The following is a 22,265-nucleotide window of genomic DNA, read 5'->3' on the forward strand; positions in this document are numbered from 1 at the left end:
GCTAAGACGTTGAGCTTGTCGATCAGGTCGGCAGTTCAGTAGTTCGAATCCCTAGCACTGGGTAACGGAGTGAGCTCCTTTTACTTGTCCCAGCTTCTGCCAACCTAGCAGTTCGAAAGCACATAAAAAATGCAAGTAGAAAAATAGGGACCATCTTTGGTGGGAAGGTAGCAGCGTTCCATATCCCTTTGGTGTTTAGTCATGCCGGCCACATGACCACGGAGACGTCTTCAGACAGCGCTGGTTCTTCAGCTTTGAAACGGAGATGAGCACCACCCTCTAGAGTCGGGAACGACTAGCACATATGTGTGAGGGGAACCTTTACCTTTACTGACCACCACTGAAGAGTACAGAGAGCCCATCACCAAAACACTGTGTACCATCCAGTGATGTTGGCATGAATTGTACCTCTGTACTGGCTTTATATCCCACTTTTCTTTAAAGAGCTTATAGATTCAGCTTTTTAGCTCACTGCCATCCAGTTGTTGATAATTAATGTTAAAATATTTAGTCCATACTACAGCCTTGCCTTTGCTACTGTCTCCTGTCCCAATCTAGGCAATTCTGATCCTGCTTGGCTTAGTGTGATATGATTGAATTATACGTTAAGACATTCAGTTGTAGTGTTTCCAGCAGTGTCCTTGGCCTTTTTAAGATATGTGGACTTCAACTTCCGGTTGGCTGGGGAATTCTGGGCGTTGAAGTCCTAGAAGTTCCCAAAGTTAAGAAACACTGGTCTATAGGCTCAGCTAAGACAATGAGCTCATTCTAAGCTGAAATTAATTTATTGAGGCAGAGCTGTTATAGTAAATATTTGTAATTTATCACCAAAGCTGTTTTTTACGTACGTTTTAAATTTCAACAAAATCATTCTGCTGCTGGGTTTTGGGTAGAATTTCTCTTAATCTCATTCTTTTTCATTCCACACTGGAATGAATTCAGGATAACACTATTTCATCTGAAGAAACAGATTCTAATCAATACTTGTCTATGCCATAATGAAATTGAAGGGGCTGCTTGATGCTTTTTGGGTTTGGCTACAACAGGGTAACACAACAATATAGCTAATTCCCATTAGGGTTTTATGTATCAGTTCTAATGTGTATCTATTTTTGATTAACTTGCATGCAACACCAGAGGCGCTAATGAAAAAAGTCACAAGTTCTATGAACAGAAACATTTTGGAATCCATAAATAGCATCTTAATCTGCTTTTCTTCAAGGTATACCTATCTAAATCCAGGTTTCAGTTTCTTGGGAGTATTTTAACCAATCTAGCTGGGTCCAGATTCTTCTAGACAAAAGACTTTTCTTTTGCACCTGATGAACACTTCCTCTTCAAGAGAGATCCAAGAGCAATTCACTAGTCAGTTTAGAGTCAATGTTATGAACCAGGGTATCTTTGTTTGAAAATAATAGCCTCTGAGAAAGCATCCCCAGGGCCACACAAGTCAAAACAGAGAGGTGACGCTTTCCAAACACTCCCCTATGGACTGAGAAAATTTTCATCAACCTTCCATCTCTGTTGCTAGTAGGGACAAAAGACAAATAATGTGCATCAATCCATTAAGGTTTGGATTCAGATCCCACTATCTTCCTATAGAGAAAAAAAAATACAACATCTATACCTATAGGGATTTACTTTTAGTTGTTCTATTTGCCCAAGCATAGCTGAGAACTGGAGATAACATACAATTGGTGGCTCAAATAACCAATCCTGTCCCCTCATGTTTCCTGCTCTCCAAGTCTCACCAAGAAGTTTGCTCCAATTATAAACAACAACCAAAAAAAGCTAAGTAGCTAGAACAAATGTATAAGAACTGAAAGGAGAAAAGCTGTATCTCAATCATTATTTCCACACAGTCATAAAATGCAGAACCTTCACTAGTTATCAATTACAGACTTTTACTGACAGGCTGAAACAAGTTTAGCAGCTAAGACAGATTTCATGGGTATGATGCCAATAATTAACAATAGGATATTAAGCTGAACAAGGTAGTAAGGAAGAATAACTAGAATTAGGATCCAAAGTCACCGAAACAGAGGAAAAACAGCATTTGCTTCAAACATTCTTTGTTTCTAACACCGGTAATAAACTCAAAATTAAAAGAACGCCATCCCTAAATTTAATCTTCCCCATTTGTATGCGTGCTCCTTTGTTGACCAAATATAATAACTACAGATACGCACTGGCAATTTCTCAGAAGGAAGATACAAATCTGTTTTGAAAGCTATTTGCAGAATGCTATTAGGGCAGAAGCTTCTCCAGAGCTCCAGCTGAAAAATATCAGGTGCAAAGAACCTGTACTTTTATTGTCTAATTCTGAGTAATGAACACATGCTTTGGAACACATCATCCACAAGGCAGCCAACATTTTTAGAATATTTAAGAAAACTGCGTGACTGGCTGTGGGCACATCTCCCCCACCTGGCACTTCACAGCTCCATGATCAGGTTGGTTTGCTGATACAGATGTGCCACAGAAAATGCAGACACTACTGAAACTGCCTATGTTCGATTGATGGGGGAGGAAGAATTACTGTAGATAATATGTAATTATGGTTGAGCATTGACAAACTCTCTCGAGTTCTGATTGCTATTTTTATTTGGAGTCCAGGGTTTTCTGGTCTTTGTAAGGAAGGAAATCCATAACAAACGGGATGAAGAACGTTAAAAGGTTATTCACATCCTTCAGTTCTAAAGAATATTTCTCTGCTATTTTCTCAGCAGTCCATGTCTCTGGAGAGCGGTGATGATTGTTGAGAAGAGTCATGGCTTCCTCTATCAAGACTTTGCCTTTGGGAACAGTCTGAATGTCCAGATAATTGAACTGTCCATCTATTACCGGCCTGTAATCCTCCTGCTTATGTGGGAGATTTCTCCCTTTTTTTTTCCTCTAGGAGAAAAAAAACATTAAAAAAAAAAACACCATTAGAAATATGTTAGTCAATGTTCTATTTCTATATTAAGGCATTTATTTTTCATGTAACCACCTGTAACAAAGTTATGAACTACAGGTAATCCTTGGGTTACAATGATAAAGCAATGATGCAGTCATAAAGCAGAATGTATCATGACTGCAATGGTAATAGACATTGTCATTGTTAAGCAAGGACTGTGTAGAGCAAGGACCTCACAAGACCGCATCATGGGCAAAGGTAGGGAGCAAGGACCTCACAAGGCAAGCAAGGACCTCACAAGACCGCATCATGGGCAAAGGTAGGGATCAAGAGATGTTTGTTTATGCTGCTGAAACTTTGTTCCAGATACTTAGGCAGGGAGGTCCCACAAGTAGGTGCTAGAGTGCAGGGTGGGCAGGTGCTGGGGTGACCACTAGAGAATGCAGTCAGGCACTACAGAGAACAGGTGGACGGGTTCTGTCCACATGCTGTCCAGAGACTTATTTGGGAAAAAACTGGTGGGGCTGAATGACTTGTAACCTCCTGCCAGTTTCCCATTGACCTTGGTTGTGAGAAGTTGGCAGGGAAGATCACAAATGGCAATCACATGCCTATGGGATGCTGCAGGTCTCATAATTGTGAGTTGGTTCCCAAGTGCCCAAATTGTGATCACATGGTCACAGGGATGCCCCAATCATTGCAATTCAAGGATCAGTTGTAAGCAGGGTGGATAAAAATCAATGATTTTTTTAAAAAAAATCAAAAAAAATCAGATTTTTTTGATTTTTATCGAATTTATTTTAATAAAAAACTTTGGGGGTAAAAATCTATCATGACATAGTTTTCTTTTTAAGATACATAAATAATTTAGTTTATTCAGCATGAAATGGAGCTTAGTTATGTAGCATGAGGCTGTATATTCTGGTTGTAAGACACACACACACCATTCAGTGCTGTCATAGCTAAATGGTTGCTGAACTAATAGCACTTAGCAATAGCACTTACACTTATATACCGCTTCACAGTGCTTTTATAGCCCTCTCTAAGCGTTTTACAGTGTATTACCCCCAATAATCTAGGTCCTCATTTTACCCACTTCAGAAGGATGGAAGGCTGAGTCAATCTTGAACCTGGTGAGATTCAAACTGCTGAACTTCTGGCAGCCGGCAGTCAGCAAAAGTAGCCTGCAGTACTGCATTCTAATCACTGCGCCACCGCAGCTCTTGGTCACTAAGTGAGGACTACCTGTATTCTTCTCTTATGAGCCTATCTGGTTTCCCATTTAAAAGAAGTGTCTGGTTATAATACTTGTTATTCTGGCTGTTTAATGAACTGGAAATACCTCAGAGGTATTTGGAAAAATATTACAACATCCCAGATTCATATCTAGGATTATTAGCAAGCTAGAATCCTGAAATATGGCTGCCATCAGTTAAAGACAAAGTCAAGCCAAATAGAATAATAGTCTGGCTTGTTATACAGTGGCTTGTTACTTTTTAATTTTCCAACGGGTTTTAAAAATCCCTTTCCCCCTCAATGCATTTGCCTTCTCCCTCTCTTTATCCTCATGAGAACTAGGGAGGGTCTTGTCTAAGATGCTTCCTCAGGTTACAATTCTGTTCTGGACTCAAGTTTCTTTTATCTGACTGTTAACTTGCCAGCAGCTCTTCCTTTTCTTCCTCAATATTGTTTCTTCTTGACTATAATTCAAATTTTCCCTCAGCTATAGGACCTAGCTGGTGGTTCTGGGCATTCTCTCTCAAGACATTCTCTCGTTTTAAAAACCTCACAAGATTGTTCTGAGTCTAAAATGAGGGGAGACCTATATGCTAAGCTACTTGGAGTGTTTAAGGAGGAAAAAAGATATCAGTGCAAAATTAGAAAACAATTAAGAACCTAAAACAGCCCTGCTGGCTTAAGCCCAGGCCCTTTTAGTTTAACATTTGATTTCTTGCATTATCTAAACAGAAGTCTCTAGATGCAGGATCCAGTGCCAATTACAGCCACCTTAACTTATTTTCATGGTATCTAAATGCAAGCCTGATTAATTTTACATTATATCCAATTGATTTTAGCCAAATGTTGCAGCCTGTCAAGATATCCTCAGTATCTTATTTCTATTTTTAAATAATTATACATGAAAATATTCCCAATGAAGATTTGTTTTTTGGGTAACCTAAATGACAAGAGGCCTTGCCCATTAACATACAAGATAAAAGACATAACCTCAGAGGTGCATCTTTTCTGAAAAATAAATGATCTAATCATAAAAAAAATTTTTTATACATTTCATTATCTTTTCAGGAATCTTAGAAAATTGTAAATGGAGCATTTAGGATTAGCCACAGAGCTTTAGTTATGATAACTGAGGCCAAGCAATTGTTTGTTGGGCAAAAAAATCCAAAAAGAAGGAAGGAGAATAAGGAAGCAATTGCAAATTCTACAGCTTAGTTTTCTCAACCTTGGCAACTTTAAGATATGTGGACTTCAGCAAGCTGGCGTATTCTGGGAGTTAAAGTCCAGACATCTTAAAAGTCACCCAGGTTAAGAAACACTGCAGCCCCACACTGCAGGGCCCTGTAGGATAATGCTCCTTTGCAAGTCAAAATTGCAGGCTGGGGAGAGACCAGCAAGGCAAGAGTGATTCTTCTCTCTTTTTTTTATCTCCACCTAGTGGACTGCCAGAAGAAAGACAGTTTTTCTAAACTGATCCTTTGCAGTGGATTTTTGAAATTAGACTGAGCTGACGACCTATTTTATAGCATCAAAACACAAGGAATTTTACAAACTGATATGCTAAGAGACGGTCTGTTCTTGCTTGAGAGTTTTAATTGCTATGAAAAGGCTAAGCACAGGGACTGCTTGCAGTAGACTACTGGGAAAAAAAAAAAAAGACCGGCTATGAATTTCTTATCTTGGATAACTGGTTTGTCGATATCAACAGATCATTCTTTGCTATGCTGCAATTTATTTCCCTTACTGGGTTTTACATTTTGACACTACCAATAATCATTTAAATTTAAAATAAGCAATGCTGGTGAGTGCGGGGTACCCTTTTAAGATATTTTTTCATTCCCCAAAGTGCCCCACAAGCTCCCCAGAAATCTCGTTATAGATTGATGTACAATTTCTCTTTAAAATACTCCAAAAAGGATAGTGGAGGACAGCAACGATAGCAAACACAGCCATGGTATTTTTTTCCATACAACCTCATGAGAAATATTAAAATTCAGACTAAAGATAACTTATCTCTGCAACTACAGTGAGTGGAGGAGAGGGGGAGAGATGAACAGAAACAAGGAGGCAAAGAAAGATCTGGGACAGAAAATAGAGCAAGCTGCCAGAGGCACAGTATGGCAAAAAAGAAAAAGGAGGGCATCTCCGAGCAGGACACCCTTCAGCATTTCTTTCTAACTTCTAAAGACAGCTTCTGAGAATAAGCTGTCTATAGGCCCTGAAACTAACTCGTTCGCCAAATGCATGAGAGTTATCCCCCAGTCCCATTTATCTCTCTTATATTAAAGTCAACATCAATTATCTTAGAGAGAAAGCCCTATTAAACACAGCCAATATTATTTCTGAATAATCTTCCAGATATTTGGACATCTATAAGCACCTTAATGTCAGATTCCAAATACAAATAAGTTATTCAGAAGTGCTTACTTTTGAATACAAGTAGTCCCCCAACTTACGACTACAATTGGGACCAGCATTTCCACTGTTATACAAGAGGTTGTTTAAGTGAGTCCCATCCAATTTTAGGACCCCTTTTTGCCATGGTTGTTAAGTGAATCACTGCCGTTTGCCAGGAAAATCCAGCTTCCCACATTGATTTTGATTGTTGGAATCTGGCTGGAAAGATTACAAACGGAGATCACATCGTCGCCATTTGTAACCTACATGCCATTGGTGCAGTAGTTAGAATGCAATATTGCAGGCTAACTCTGCCCACAGTCTGGAGTTTGATCCTGATGAAGCTCGAGGTTGACTCAGCCTTCCAAGGTTGGTCAAATAAGGACTCAGATTATTGGGGGCAATACTCTGACTTTGTAAACTTCTCAGAGAGTGCTGTAAAGCACTATGGACCAGTATATAAATCTAAGGGCTATTGTTATCCCAGGATGCTGCAACTGTCATAAATACATGCCAGCTGCCAAGAGCTCAAATTTGGATCACATGACAACAGTCTAAGTGAAAAGAGCGGTCAAAAGTCACTTTTTTCAGTGCTTTTGTAACTTCAAACGATTGCTAAATAAATGGTTGTAAGTCAAGGACTACCTGTGAGAGTCTTCAAATTACCAGGAATTCTGATGCATTTGCAGTGCATTTCCAAAATAAAGGCAAAACAGAATTTTGAGCAAGTGAAATAAAAAAGACATTTGGGAAATCTGTGAAAAAGTTTACATAGACAGATCCTTGCATTTATTAGGTAAATGTCACTGGGAATGGGAAATGTATGAGATTAATTGCATTCAGAAACTGAAAGAAATATCAGGCATTGGCTTGTACTGATATGGGTAAGAAATCAATATAAGAAAGCAAAGACGACTTAGACTGTGTCATGAAAAATCCTGAAACTTCTTTTGTCCCCAGTATGCTATGTAAAGCTGAATTATCAATGTGTGTGTGCATTTCAAGACTCTGTAACTCACTTGCAAGTCTGGATCACTGGAATCAACATAGACATCCTTCAAGAAAGTAAGAAGCTTTTCATCTTTTTTCTTTATCTCTTCTTGGAAATCGGCAGACCCTGAAGAAAATAAACATAAAACCCATAACTTTCCATTTTTACAACAAAATAACACAGTTCCAATAGAAGAGAATATATGTAGCTCAGAGCTGAACTGTGGAGTTCTTGGTGCTCTCTGAGCTTGGCTGTTTACCTGCAGAATTTTCATTATCAAACTAGGTAACTTATCAGTGCTAGTAAGTGTGGGGTTTGCTTCTCATTTATATATAATAGCTTGTCTTGCCAGGGTTAGTGGGGTATGGTTTTCTCCTTGGTAGTTTCTTGAAGAGGATATTGTTTTCTACTTGATTGTTTGTCTCCTTACTAGTTCTGTGAAACAAAAAGCCAACATCCAGATAAGCAGAGATCAACACCTAACAAACAAACAATCAAGCAAGCATAAAACAATACTCTAATCAAGGAAGTACTACAAAAAAACCAACAACATCCCCGCCAATACTGGCAGGGCAAGCTGCTGTATATAAAAAGAAAACAAACACCACTCTCCGTAGCACTGATAATGTTACCTAGTAGGTTAATGAAATGTCTGAAAGCAAACAACCAAGCTCAGAAAGCACCATGGACTCCACAATACGGTTCTAAATGAAATCATAAACAAAAAATCTGTATGTGTGTTTACAAACACAGACACCCCCCCCCCCACACACACACACACAAAACATCACAGCACAGCAGGAAAAGATAGGTAGAAGTTGTTTTCCAGTGGATTGTGGGTGGGTCGAGTTGATGACGTTTCCAGTCCTGAAAAATGGTTAGCCACCCATGTGGCTGGGCAAGTCAGTCCAAGTGTCGTTTCTCTGGTTTTACTTTAGCACATTGCATAAACTAAGTGATTGTGGCTTATTTAACCATAGAAAATAAAGAAAGGAGAGCTAAGTGTGTTGTGTGTTGACTGATCTGTCTGGAGCTGGAAGGAACAATACAGATAGTCCTTGACTTACGACCACAATTGAGCTGAAAATCTCTGTTGCTAAGCAAGACATTTGTTAAGTGAATTTTGCCCCATTTTACCACCTTTCTTGCCACAATTGTTACATGAATCACTGTAGTTTTTAAGTTAGTAACACAACTGTTAAGTGAATCTGATTTCCCCATTGATGTTGCTTGTCAGAAAGTCGCAAAAAGTGATCACGGGACACTGCACCTGTCAAAAATATGAGTTAGTTGCCAAGCAGCTGAATTTGGATCACAACCTGGGGATCTCTCAACCGTCCTAAGGGTGAAAAACGGTCACGAGTCTTTTTTTTTTTTTTTTGCAACTTTGAACGGTCACTAAACGAACTGTTGAAAGTCGAGGACCCTCTGTACCTGCTTCTTTACAGGAGTTATAATTTCGTATTTTGCAACAGGGCTATTTCGTGTAAAGAATGTCAGCCAGGATAAAAAAAAGGAGATATTGTTTGATCATTTGTATGTTTACGTCTGCACTGATGGAACCGGAAGACCTTCATAGAGCCGTGGCGGCACAGTAGTTATAATGCAGTACTGCAAGCTACTTCTGCTGACTGCTGACTGCCAACAGTTTGGCAGTTCGAGTCTCAGGGGCTCAAGGTTGACTCAGCCTTCCATCCTTCCGAGGTCTGTAAAATGGGAACCCACATTGTTTGGGGCAACATGCTGACTCTGTAAACCGCTCAGAGAGGGCCGTAAAGCACTGTAAAGCGGTATATAAGTCTAAGTGCTATTGCTATTGCTATATCTACGCTGTCTCAGCACCCTTGCACCTCTATTGCATCCCAGACTACCGTTCCCAGCCTCTGCTCATTATCGCAGACGCGCATGCGGCTGCTGCTAAAAGTCCAACCATCAATCTGTCTTTCCAAAGGCAGAGCTAACGCGCGGGCGCGGTTTCCAAAACTTGGGAGCGGAACGAAGGGTCGCTTCAATGTCACCAGCGCCTTTGGCCTCGAAAATCGCGGTTGCTTTTGTCTGTGCAGCCGCCCCGCCAGACCGGATTCATTTAAAGGACAAAGCCTGACTACGAATATCCCCTCCCTTTGCAAGATTTACTCCCAAGGCCCCTTTGATGCAAAGGGAAAGGAAGCCCTTTGCTCTTTATGGACGCAATGCAAACACTCGTTCCCTGCCGCGGGGCTGCCCGGGGTTATTTCCCGACGGGACGGCGGCTGCTTCCCTCCCTCCCCCAAATTCCCTTTAATCCAGCCTCTCTGCAGCAGAAAGCAAAGGAAGCGGCGCAGGGGGTGATTCCACGATCCGGCAGCGCGTTTGCGCCCGCTGAACTCACAATCCGGCTTGGCTGCGGTGAGGTGGCGCGGGGCAGGCTTGGGTTTCTTCTTGCTGATTTCCCGGTGCGCTCGGCTCTCCACGTTAAACTTGCTAAGCACGCGGGTCACCCTGCCGCCCATCGCACCGGCTCACAACACAACGCGTCGGGGAAGGTGTCAGGCTGGCCTTCGCGCAGAAGACCGGCGATAGGAGTACAGACCGCGGCCGAGGGCGCCGCTTAGTGGAGCGGAGGTCGGGTTGTTTTCTAAAACAGAAAGTCGAATTCGCTTTTTGTTTTGTTTTGTTAAATCCGAAACTGACGTTCGTTTTATTGTAAACTTAAGCCCGAACTTTCTGTGATATCCCGCCCCCCCGTGTGAATCAGGAAGGTGCGAGCTCGAAACTTTGCGATCCAACTAGGGTTGGGAAGATTGGAAAAAAGGACACACACCCTTTGACTTTCTGGGCCTCCATGACAAGAATTACAGCGAAAAACTGCCAAAAAAAAAAAAAAAAACCCACAGTTTTAGTATCAGGATTTCAATTGCTATGCTTTCCCTATAAATTTTTATTTTTCAAATACATGCTAATGATAATATAGAATGGACAAGAACGCTCTTCAAATTTCACCACAAGAACCTGTGGGAATCATGTCACCTAAAGATTACAGTGATTTGAAGGGGATGGGTTGAAATTGATTGCTCATAGAATCAGGAAATAAATAATGTCAATCTAGAATCTGTCAACAGATGAAAGAAAGAAGCAGGCATTTTCACAATACCCCAAAGTTTTAATGACTGAAGAACGTAGTCTGGTTCTAACAAGGTGATGCCCACTGAAATTAAAATATTGTGAATAATTGTGTGTGTGTATCAGGGGTGAAATCTAGCAGGTTCTGGAGAACCAGTAGTGGAAATTTTGAGCAGTTCGGAGAACCGGCAGATACCACATCTTGCCCCAGAGTGGGGTGGGAATGGAGATTTTGCAATATCCTTCCCCTGGAGTGGGATGGGAATGGAGATTTTGCAGTATCCTTCCCCTGCCACACCCACCAAGCCACACCCACCAAGCCAATCACGCCCACAGAACCGGTAGTAAAAAAATTTGGATTTCATCACCGGTGTGTATACATATACATACATACATACATACATACATACATACATACATGCAGGCATAAATATATAGAAAGAGAGTTAGACAATGTTTAATTTTAAGGCTATGGCTGCTAAACATGAGGACATGTCTTCCTTTTGTTAGATATATGGTAACCTTAAATCAAATGATTTTGCTGGCTGAGGATGAGGGGTTTGCAGCCCAACAGATCTGAAGAACACCAATTAGGTTGCAATGTCAAATTAGCTACATAACGCTTTCCAGAGGCTTTGCACCCTTTGGCCTAAAGTTCTGGGAATATAGGAGTTATAATTTTTGGAAGCCACCATATTAGCAACATAATCCCTTCGCAAATACAATTATTATTTTCTATTGCAAACCTATTCCCAATAAATATCATTGAACGTTGTGATTTTAAACTGCTTAGACGTGTGCATAATGTTACATGCTTTTATAAAATGAGGGGTTTTTTTTGTCCAGGTGTGATTTATAGGATAATTTAATTACTAATCATTTTTACCTTCTATTCAGTAAAAAGAGACTTCCAGAAAAATTTCCAAATATCATCAATAGGAAAATCAATACATGAAAATGTTTTGATTTGTAAAATGTATAGTTTTGTAGAAGTAAAGATAAGATTCTAATCTTTATTTCTAAATTTTAAATGTATAGATTTTAGTCAAGTTCATCTTTAGAAAACTAGAGCACTGGGTCCAATTGCCCATGTAGTTTTCTTAGCAATAGTATGATAGTAGCTTGCTGTAACCTTTTTTTTTTTTTTTTAAAGTTTAATTCACAGTCCTGGGATTTCCTGGTGATCTCTATCCAAATTCTAATCAGTTCCAGCCTTCTAAAGTGTCAGAATTAGCAGAGATGGCAAAATTGACTTGTCTGATTAGAGAAAGGATGATAACCATAGTATTAATGACTAGAGACCCCTTATAGAATTTTTGTTATAAAACAAAGAACTTGTGAGCTTGTTTATTAAATAGGCTCAGGCTATGGAAATAAGGAAATTATGTTGTAAACTTAGAGAAAGTAAAATATAAATGCATTTATAACTGCTGTCAAACAGATTGGAAGCCACTTGTTTAAAACTTTTTTCTTTTTTTCCTTTTTCCCCACATTTTTTTTATTTATCTAATACTTTTTTTAACTTTCATTACTTTTTTCTTCCCAAATTTGCCTTCTCTTTAATCTCTTAAAAATTATTTAATAAAATTTATATATAATAAACAAATAAATTAATCAGGTCTATCGCTATTTAGCTTTTTTTCAGATAAATCAAAGTTGGTTAGATGTTGTTGCTTAACAAAATGGGTTTTGGGGGAAAAAGTTGCAAACATAGTTTCTTAGTATAACATGAAGAATAATGATCTTAATGAGGTCTGGAATAGAAAAAACACTGGAAAAAGATGCAAAAATTGCTAGGTAATAGCTGATAGAAAGAAACATCAGATGGAGCTGACAGTGTCAGGCTTCCTTTCACTTCTGTTGCTTCTCTCTCTTTCTCTCTCACACCCACAAACACACAAAGAAGACAAAGGACAAAAGCACTGTGATCCTTTAAGATTAATTTACCCAGCAGTGTGAAAACATGTTGGACGTAGTAAAACCTCATCATTAATTTCTCATCAGGATATATTTTCATTGAATAACATTTCAAGCATCTTTGAGGGCTAGATTGCCTGATAAATGCAATAAATAAGAGAAAAATTGACCTTGAACTACCGTATTTTTGGGAGTATAAACGCACACACCTACCTTTTTTGATGAGGAAAAGAAGAAAAAGAAATCTTCCTCTGCCTCTGAGCAATTTTGCCTCTTTGCAGCAAACAGACTGCTTTGCTTTCATTTTCATTTTCAGCATAGCTTGATTAGCACAAGGGGAAAAAAATCTGCTCCAGCAATTTACTTCCTTGCAGCAAGCAGCAGAGCCCTGCCCAAAACAGCTGGGAGCAAATCAGCTGAGAGTTATGAGGCCGATCCAATCAATTTGTACTAATTAGGCTGTCCTGAAGCTGAAAGGAGCTGTTTTTTCTTGCTGTTTGCTTGCAAGGAGGTAACTGCTGCGAGGCAGAGGCCAAAGAGTGGGGGCCAGTGGGTGGCTGGGGCTATATTTGGTGTATAAGATGCACTTAAATTTTTACCCCCTTTTAGGGGGAAAAAAGGTGTGTCTTATACTCCCAAAAATACAGTAATTATTCAGTGATCTAATTCTCCAAAATATAGTGTGGTTTGGCTTAACTGTCTTAATCGTAATATTTGTCTTCTGAACGAAAACTAGTTGTGCAGCCCAAGAAGTTATATTTAATATAGTAGAGTACTCAAACTAAAAAGTTCTTTCCAATATGTGGAGAAAGATTCAAGCCACATAAATTATTAACATTTTTGTTTTAGGTTTCCTTTGTTTTTACCTGTAAAATAATGAGTTTTTGAAGAAAAAACTGAGCCAAAACTAAGCACTTTTAGGTTTGTTCATTTTAGTAGGAAATACAGGTAGTTTTCATTTAACCACAGTAATCAGGACTGGAATTTCCATTACTAAATAACACAGTTACAAAATGTGATGTCGTATGATGCCCCTTTGGGACCTGCTGGCTTTCTCTTTGCCTTTGCTTGTTGAAAACCAATGAAAGTTGCAAATGGCAATCATGTGACCATGAGATGCTTCAACATCGTAATTGTGAGCTGCCTGCCACATGGACACTGCAACCTTGTAAGTATGAGAACTGGTCATAAGTGCTTGTTCAGCACTGTCATAAATTTGAATGGTTGCTTAACAGACTTAACAGATGGTTAAGTGAGGACTCCCTATAGTGGTAATAGCTATCCAAATTATAATAAAATCGTCAAGATTGACTATGCACATCAGGGGTGAAATGTAAAATTTGTTACTACTGGTTCTGTGGGCGTGGCTTGTGGGGGGGGTAATGTGACTGGGTGGGCATGGCCAACTTTTTTTTTTAACTTTTCAAAGCATTTTTTCTAATGCTTTGAAAAGCCTCTGCCGATCAGGCAACTCAGCTGGGATCGTCAGAGAGGCTTTTTAAAAAATGCTTTGAAAAGCCTCTCTGCCGATCAGGCAACTCAGCTGGAATCTTCAGAGACTTTTCAAAGCATTTTTTTACCACCTCTTCGGCCAAGAGGTTGCAGGAAAAAATGCTTTGAAAAGCCTCTGATGATCCCAGCTGAGCTGCACAATCATCAGAGGCTTTTTTTTTACTTTTAAAAGCATTTTTTCATCGGAAGAGGTTGTAGAAAAAATGATGATCGTGGGGCTCAGCTGGGCATGGTGGGGGGGGCACAGGGATTTTTGCTACCGGTTCTCCGAACCGCCCGCCATCATTGCTACTGGATCGGATGATCCAGTCCGAACCGGGAGCATTTCACCCCTGATGCATATATATGGAAAAACTGTGGCTCAGTGGCTAAGACGCTGAGCTTGTCGATCAGAAAGGTCAGCAGTTCGGCAGTTCTAATCCCTAGTATAGGTCTCTTGCGTGAGCAGGGGGTTGGACTAGATGACCTCCAAGGTCCCTTCCAACTCTGTTACTGTTACTATTACAGTTGATTGAAAAGAAGATGCTGCTCTTAAGCCTTTAATTCAGGGCTGTTAAACTAGCGGCCCGTGGGCCAAATGGCCATATCCTTGCCCGGTTTAGCGAAAGGAGGAGAAGTCACAATACGTCACGTGACGACCCTGTGATGATGTGAGTTGGACACTCCTGCTTTAACTGCTTCATAGGAGATTGGCCAGCTCTACAACAGTTTCTACTGATCATTTATTGAATATATAAGAACCGTGCTTTTTCTGGTATGTGACCATATTCAAAGATCAATAGGACATGTAGGCAAATAAACCTGGTCTCAGATCTATGATGGCACATTTTCTGATTATCTACTAATAAATGTGAACCACAGAAAATGCATATTTTTGATCTGGGTTTACTTGTTGCAAAAGTTGCTTTGTTTATTGCATGTCTGGAAAGCACAATGACTTTTCATGACACTTCTTCGGTGTGGTAAGTTATTATACAAGTATTTAGCCTCAAGCATTTAATTGTTGGTCCTGCCAAGTGCAAATCCTTACAGTTTGTTTTTTTCCTGCATTCTTTTCTCTTGCCAATGGATGTTTTTCACATGGGTCTTCAAAGAAAGAAAACCCCTCTTAAAAAAAAAGATGTATAGTTAGAGAATTCCGCTTGGAATTTGCCTGAGGCTGCTTGCCCCGTGTGAATAGAATAATACAACTAGTCATCAAAAATGACCAGCTTCTTGCCTGTTCTACAAGAAAGATAGCTAGTGATATTCCAACATATTTCAGCTTTGTAAGTAATACAGTACTAAAGTTAGGAATATAATCTTTGTAAAAAAGTATTCTTGAAGTCAATGTTTGCATGAAAGAAAATAGATAAGCTTTCTTCAGAAAACAATTGGTTGACAGGAAAGCCCAAGTTAAATTTATCTTCAGCTTAAATTTATCTTCAGCAAGGAGCTTATTTCTTTGATGGAGAGAGAGCACAGTTTGTAAATTTAGGTATTAACCTCATGTGCTTTTTTTTCCAACCTCCCATTCCTGAAGAAATTGCTTGAGGACACAGAGGCTGAATAGATCAAAACTATTATATAAAACAGATTTTCTTAAATAAGTTTTGGGTCCAGTTTTGGCACCTAAACTACTTTGGCCCCCGTATTGATCTTTCCTGGGAGAGAGAGAGAGAGGAGTACATGCTGTTGCTTCCGGATCTCTCTGCAATTTTGGATACCATATGCCCGTGATGGCAAACCTATGGCACACGTGCCACAGGTGGCACACAGAGCCCTCTCTGCGGGCACGCGAGTCGTCGTCCCAGCTTAGCTCCACCGCACATGTGCGTGCGCCTCGTGGTGGCCAGCTGGTTTTCGGGTCTCTGCTGCGCATGTGTGGCAGGCGGGGTGCATGCGGGAGACGTGCATGCATGCACGGGGGGACGGTGCATGCGGGGGGTCACATGTGCATGTACGGGGTTGTGCATACATGCGGGGGTACATGGGGTCAGTGTGCATGGGGCATGGGGTGGGGGTTGCAAAGGGGTAGCTCATGCATGTGCGGGAGGGTGGGGATCGCGCAGGGAGTCACATGCACATGTACATGGGGTGGGGCGCACAGGGGGGGTCATGCATGCATTGCATTATGGGTGCGCGCACACGCTTTCGGCACACAAAGACAAAAAGATTAGCCATCACTGCCATATGCCATAGTATCCTCCTGAAGAGATTGTTCCAGCCATATGTAGGTGGCGGGGGGAGGAGGAATTAAGTGATTACTTGAATGTATCCATGTCCAAAATAATAAACATTGGATATTGGCACACATTTGTGTTTCACAAATAATTATTTTGCCTCTAAGGCCAAATAACCACCATAATGTAAGTTTAATTTAGCAATTTATCAACATTAGCAAATGCATATGTTGATTATTTATTGGACACTATCCAGTAGTGAATATGTTTTCATAGTGCTAATTAGCCACATCTTAAGCAATGTGGCAATTACTGCATAAAATAAATGGTAATCCTGTGCTAGTTGGTGTCTCTTGTTTGTACTATTTCTCTTTTAATGATTTCAGATAGACCTCAGGGTGGTGATCCTTAGCACAAGTGTAGAGATCTGCCTGAGAATAAAATTGTGGCACTTTTTAAAGTGAAAAAGGAGATAGGCAGGCTGCAATATTAGCAGCATAGCTTCAGCTTTATACGCAGTACTAAAACAAAGTCTAGCAAATGTCTTTCTACAGTGTGTAATCTAACTAGCCATTAAAAGTGAGTCCCAAAGAAGTGATAGAAGGAGGTATATTAACTGGAGAATTGATCTATGTTTATAATGGGCTAAGGCATCAGGTCCCAACCTTTTGGGCACCAGGGACTGGTTCCATGGAGATGTTCTGTCCCCCTTCCTCACACAGGCAAACGTAATACCAAGCACGCCTGCCAATATTTTATTAGGTAAACAGATTAGAATTCTTGGCAGACCAAGGTTTTGGCAGCAAACTGCCAAATGCCTGCCAAGACCGTTTTCACTCCCATAAAGCAGAAGAGGACTTATCTTCAGTCCGTTCCAGAAGCAACAAATTATCCACGAGACAAGAGTTTAGTTAATGTTCAGTCCAAAATATATCCAAGCCGAATTTCAGAGATCACGATGTGATTTTCAGGGTTTAACTTTGTCCGTCACAAAGCCTGAAGAGCAATCCCACCCACTTTTATTCCTGGTGGGGTGTGGCTCCGTGACTCAGCTCAATCTCTGGCCCTCCCACGCCTCTTCCGTTGCTGAGCACGCTTCTCCCTCCGACGCTGCCTGGGATCAAGCCAGGATTCATCATCCTCGCTCCCTATCAATTGGTGCTCCGATATGCCTTCCTCCTGGCACATCCCAGGCTGTTCCTCCTGGCCTTCGGATGGAACCTGAGGCATTGCAAGAACGGAGGGTCCTGGAGAGGGAGGCCTTGTCAGTTCCTCCCCATCACCTTCTGAGTCCTCTTCCTCTGTTAGGACAGGCTCGGGAGTCGGGGTCACAACAGGAGAGCGGTTTTTACGTAGACTGGTGGGTGGGGTGGTTTCATGTGCTGCCTGCATGCTGCGGATGGGGCTTCACTTGTTTGCATGGCCCGATTTCTGGCATACTGTGGACTGGGGGTTGGGGACCCCTGGGTTGAGGTGTTCAGATTGCATTACGCCATCACATTAGGCAATACTGGAAAAAGTAGCTATGAAGTCCTTTATGATCTTAGAAAATGCTTCTATATTGTATTTCAATTTAATATTAAGGAATGACTCACAAATGTGTATGTAAGAAGAGCCATGATCAAACATCATTTGTTAAACAGTGGCCAAAGCAATCCATCCAGGAAGATTACAAGCAGGATATGAACTGGGGAACAAATTGTGTGAGAGAAAAAGATCCAGCCTTCTCTTACGATCCTAACTTGGTCACCTCTTTTATATGTTGGGTTTGAAAAACTGTATAAAAGAGTGACAAGATTACAAATCAGTATGTTACCAATACTAGAAAAGGAGAAAGTGACTGATGTTTCTTTGCTAGGTGTTTTAAACAAGGGTGACCCATGTTATGATCTACAAATACATTTCATTGGTGATCTGTCCCCGTCCACACACACACACAAACACAGCCAGCCGAGGGTTAAGGAAGCACTTGGCACACACCCAGGTCTTTGTCTCCAACTTGGCAGCGATATACACACCGTCTGCCAAGTGCTTTTATTGCCACAGAAACAGAAAGATAATATACTCAGCGTACAAGAGTCCAACAAAAACAATATTCCTCTCGTCAGCTTCAGCTGTGTTCTAGTGACTATCCAGGGTTTGTTTTTGTTCGTCACAGGGATCACTGGCCACCACCCTCTATTATATAGTCTCTGGGGTGTGGTCCAGTGACTCAGTTCTAATCCCTAGCACGCCTCCTTAACTGCTGCCATCGTTTATCGCGCCTTTGTTGGCGTGCGTCCAGGAATGACGTCTCTCCTTCACTCTCATCCGAGACACCTGTCTCCCGGCTAATCTCCTCTCCCTCGGCCGGCACCTGAGACAGTGCCAGAGGGGAGGGGCCTGGAGAGGGAGGCCTGGCTGACTCCTCTTCCTCATGTTCGGAGCTTTCTTCCTCCGATGGGATAGGCTCAGAGGGCGGGGCCACAACAATTGGCTACATTCATGCATTGTCTAAACAAAGTCCAAACTACAGATAGTCCTTGAATTACAACCAGAATGGAGCTTGGAATTTTGGACATAAGACATTGTGATTGTAAGTTGAGGCACTGTGTGACCAGCTTCAATTTTATGATCGTTTTTACAACAGTTGTAAGAGGAGACACTGCAATCTAAATCCAAAAGAAACAAATCTCATTTTGTAGTGTAAGGTATATCATAATTGTTGATGTATGGAATTAGATTACTATAACTAGCGAGTCATGTACAATATGTGGTCGTTATATATAACATAAGTTACTTAGCAAAGCAGAAGCATGAATAATTTCTTTCAAAATGAGTTCAAAAGTTCCAAGAGTATAGGTTATAATGGTAATAAAAGACATTAACTATTATATTTTGTCAGAGCATTTGCAGTGTGAATACAATTAGGAGACAACCCAGGAGCAAAACACAACATACAGAGCCTCAGACATTTAACAGTGGTTTATATATAAGACATATACAGAAATATACATGGTAGGCAAAATACCCGACAAGCAATCAAACTTCTTAACTCTACACTGAGAACTCAGCAATGAATACCGGACACAAGGAGAGAGAATATGCCCTCTCCTGGCTGAAATTTATAAACACCTCTTAAAGGAGTAAAAGACTTGTGTGAACCTCTTCAGAGTCTTAAAAGAGGTTTTACCAATGCTGATTCATTCTCATTGCATCAGCCTTACATTTCATCAGCTTTACAGTTGCATTAGCCTTACATTGGCTGGTTAGCTTTAAATCATCATTAACCTGACATATTTTCTAGATGGTTAACTCAGCTAGGAGTAGGAGGTCCAATATGTTTTCAACCTCTTTTATTAGAAATGTCATTTTTCAAAAGATTGAAGAAAGTACAAGATTAGTTTTCCTGGACATATTCATAACCAACAGAGAGGAATTAGATTGAGGGACAAAAGAGGGCACTTTGGGGAAACCATAGCTATGTTATGTTGGAGATCAAACCAAGGAAGAAAAGCTGAAAGAAGTCAATTATACATCATGGATTTCAGGAAAGCAAATTGTAATGAATTCAAACAATAGGTGGGCAGTGTGCCATAACTTGAAATTTTAAAGTTTGAATAAGCTAAAAGAAGAGTTCTTCAAAAATTGTGATAGGGGAAAATATTTATTTAAGAGACCTGGATTCAATGGACATGTACCGGTATATCCGTTATATTACATTTTAATGCAAATAATCAAAAATATGTCCTTTGTGCAATACTGCTGTAAGTCATATTCTCCATTTTAATGAACAATTACGAATAATAGATACATTTTCTAGACAAATGGTCCATTAAAGTACTGAAAGCAGAAGCATCCCATAAAAAGGGCAAATGGGAAGTGGTGTATGATTTTGTTATGATTCTGCTAGATGGAAAAAAGAACTGGAAAGAAAAGGGAAGCAGGGTGCTAGATATAGATGAGTACCAGCTTATAACTCCAACTAGAGAATAATTCAAAATATAAGAATTTGGGGGGGGGGGGTTACTTTTGAAAAGAAAGATGGGGAAAGGAATAATGGTGCCTGGGGAAGAAAGGACACCGTAACGGTATCTTCTATAGACCACAATAGCATCAAAATAGAGCATTTGTGCATCTTATTTACAGTTGTGTTGCATATTAAGAAAAAATATTTTTACATGATTGAACATGGCCAATGGCACATTTAATAAGATTATCTAGGTTTATTCCTGGTTTGCACTGGGGACAGGAGAGAGCACCAGGAAATCCCGGAGCCATAGAAATAAAAAAACAAAAGTTTTTCCTATTGTTGCTAAGGATACTACATGGATATGTCCATAACTTTGGATCAATTTGACGAAGTCCAAAAAGAAGCCTAGAACCATATGTGGACCTATGCAGAGTTAATGAAGCAGGTCTTGGGTTCCCTTCTTTTCCTCTATTACTGTCTAGTAGAGTGGTTGTTGCTAGTTATTAAAGGAGAGGAGGATTAACATAAATTATTGAACGTTTGTAATGTGGCAATTAAATCAAGAAACAAAAGAAGAAAAAGGAAAGCCTTCCCCAGAACAGCACTTTTTCTAAGCAGTGATTTATAGTTATGGATTTAACTACATATTAAATAAAACATATTAAGTATTGCTGATCAGAAGGAGCATTAGCAGTAAATTATTAAGAACACACCTATTATTTAACAGTATGTTCCTGAAAGGTCTGGTATGAGTGAGAGCCAAATGTTTTGTTCTTATTAGATTATTTGGGATGCAGTTATTTTTAATTGGTGATATTAATCTGAAAAAATGTTATATAAGCTTATTTCAAATTCTCCAGAGAAAATGAGAAGTACTGAATCTATTATGCCTGTGTTTTATCAATTCACTACAATTTATTTTATCAATGAAAGGGAACAAATTTGTAAAACTCTTCCGTTTGCCAAGTAGGAGCTCCATGTTTGTAAGAATGAAGAAATGCCAGCTGTCCTTTTAACTCTAGGTATCAATCTTTATTTAAAAGTGCTTGCAGTAAAGATATAGCAACAGTCAATAAATGCATTCTTTTTATAGCTGGATGACAGTGGTGTCAGGCCTTAAAGTAGTTGGTATTTTTTCTCTCTCCTATGCTGGTTAAGAGAGCATTACTATTAATCTTCTCATCGTTCCATCATCCATCTCCTTCCACTTATGACTGTATGAATGTAACTTTGTTGCTTGTTTTTCTTAAGATTTATATTGTTTCCTGGTTGCTTATTTGTACCCTATGACTATCATTAAGTGTTGTACCTTATGATTCTTGATGAACATATCTTCCTTTATCCACACTGAGAGTATATGCACCAAGACAAATTCCTTGTGTGTCCAATCACACTTGGCCAATAAAAAATTCTCTTCTCTTCTCTTGTCTTCTCTTCTCTTCTCTTCTCTTCTCTTCTCTTCTCTTCTCTTCTCTTTCTCTTTTCTCTTCTCTTCTCTTCTCTTCTCTCTTCTTCTCTTCTCTTCTCTTCTCTTCAAATCATAGTTAGTAAATGTGGTTATAAATGGGCTCTGAACCCTATTACTTAAGGCTTAGCCATTAAAAAAAAATCTTAGGAAGAAGTAGCATCATTTTATTAATGCATTATCAAACATTTGTAAGATGGCCCTTTTATTTTCTTAACAGAATAAGAGTTGAAAGGGACATTGGAAATCTTCTAGTCCAACGGCCCCCAACCTTTTGGGCACCAGGGATCTGTTCCATGGAGAGGTTTTTCTGCAGACTGGAAGGGGTGTGGTTTCGTGTCCTGCCTGCATCCCATGGATGGGGCTTCATTTATTTCCATGGTCTAATTTCTGGCATGCCACGGACCAATGCCAGTCCAAAGACTGGGGGTTGGGGACCCCTGTTCCAGTCCAACCCCTTTCACAAGCAGAAAACCCTATACCATTCCAGACAAATGGCTGTCCAGTGTCTTCTTAAAAGCCTCCGTCCAGTGATGAAACACCCACAACCTCTGAAGGCAAGCCGTTCCACTGGTTAATTGTTCCCACTTTTAGGAAATTTCTTCTTACTTCTAGGTTGTTTCTCTCCTTGA

General features: G+C 40.1%; 1 protein-coding gene across 1 annotated transcript; it reads right to left on the reverse strand.

Moving 5' to 3' along the window:
• Nucleotides 1-1,887: 1,887 nt before the first annotated feature.
• On the reverse strand, nt 1,888-10,091 carry NDUFAF4 (NADH:ubiquinone oxidoreductase complex assembly factor 4). Its single transcript, XM_034409035.3, has 3 exons — nt 9,895-10,091; nt 7,552-7,649; nt 1,888-2,895 (listed from the first exon to the last, which is right to left on the reverse strand). The coding sequence occupies exons 1-3, from the start codon at nt 10,013-10,015 to the stop codon at nt 2,602-2,604; spliced, it is 513 nt and encodes a 170-aa protein (XP_034264926.1). The 5' UTR covers nt 10,016-10,091; the 3' UTR covers nt 1,888-2,601.
• Between the last annotated feature and the right edge of the window lie 12,174 nt (nt 10,092-22,265).

This window comes from Pantherophis guttatus, chromosome 1, assembly GCF_059756535.1.
Source record: "Pantherophis guttatus breed Tessera chromosome 1, ASM5975653v1, whole genome shotgun sequence".
Classification (NCBI taxonomy): Eukaryota; Metazoa; Chordata; class Lepidosauria; order Squamata; family Colubridae; genus Pantherophis; species Pantherophis guttatus.

Coding starts and splice junctions, on each gene's coding strand:
- NDUFAF4 (XM_034409035.3), bottom strand. CDS start 10,015: ATGGGCGGCAGGGTGACCCGCGTGCTTAGCAAGTTTAACGTGGAGAGC. Junction 7,650..9,894: donor CACCGCAGCCAAGCCGGATT/GTGAGTTCAGCG, acceptor TATTTTCTTCAG/GGTCTGCCGATTTCCAAGAA. Junction 2,896..7,551: donor CCAGTGATCCAGACTTGCAA/GTGAGTTACAGA, acceptor TTTTTCTCCTAG/AGGAAAAAAAAAGGGAGAAA.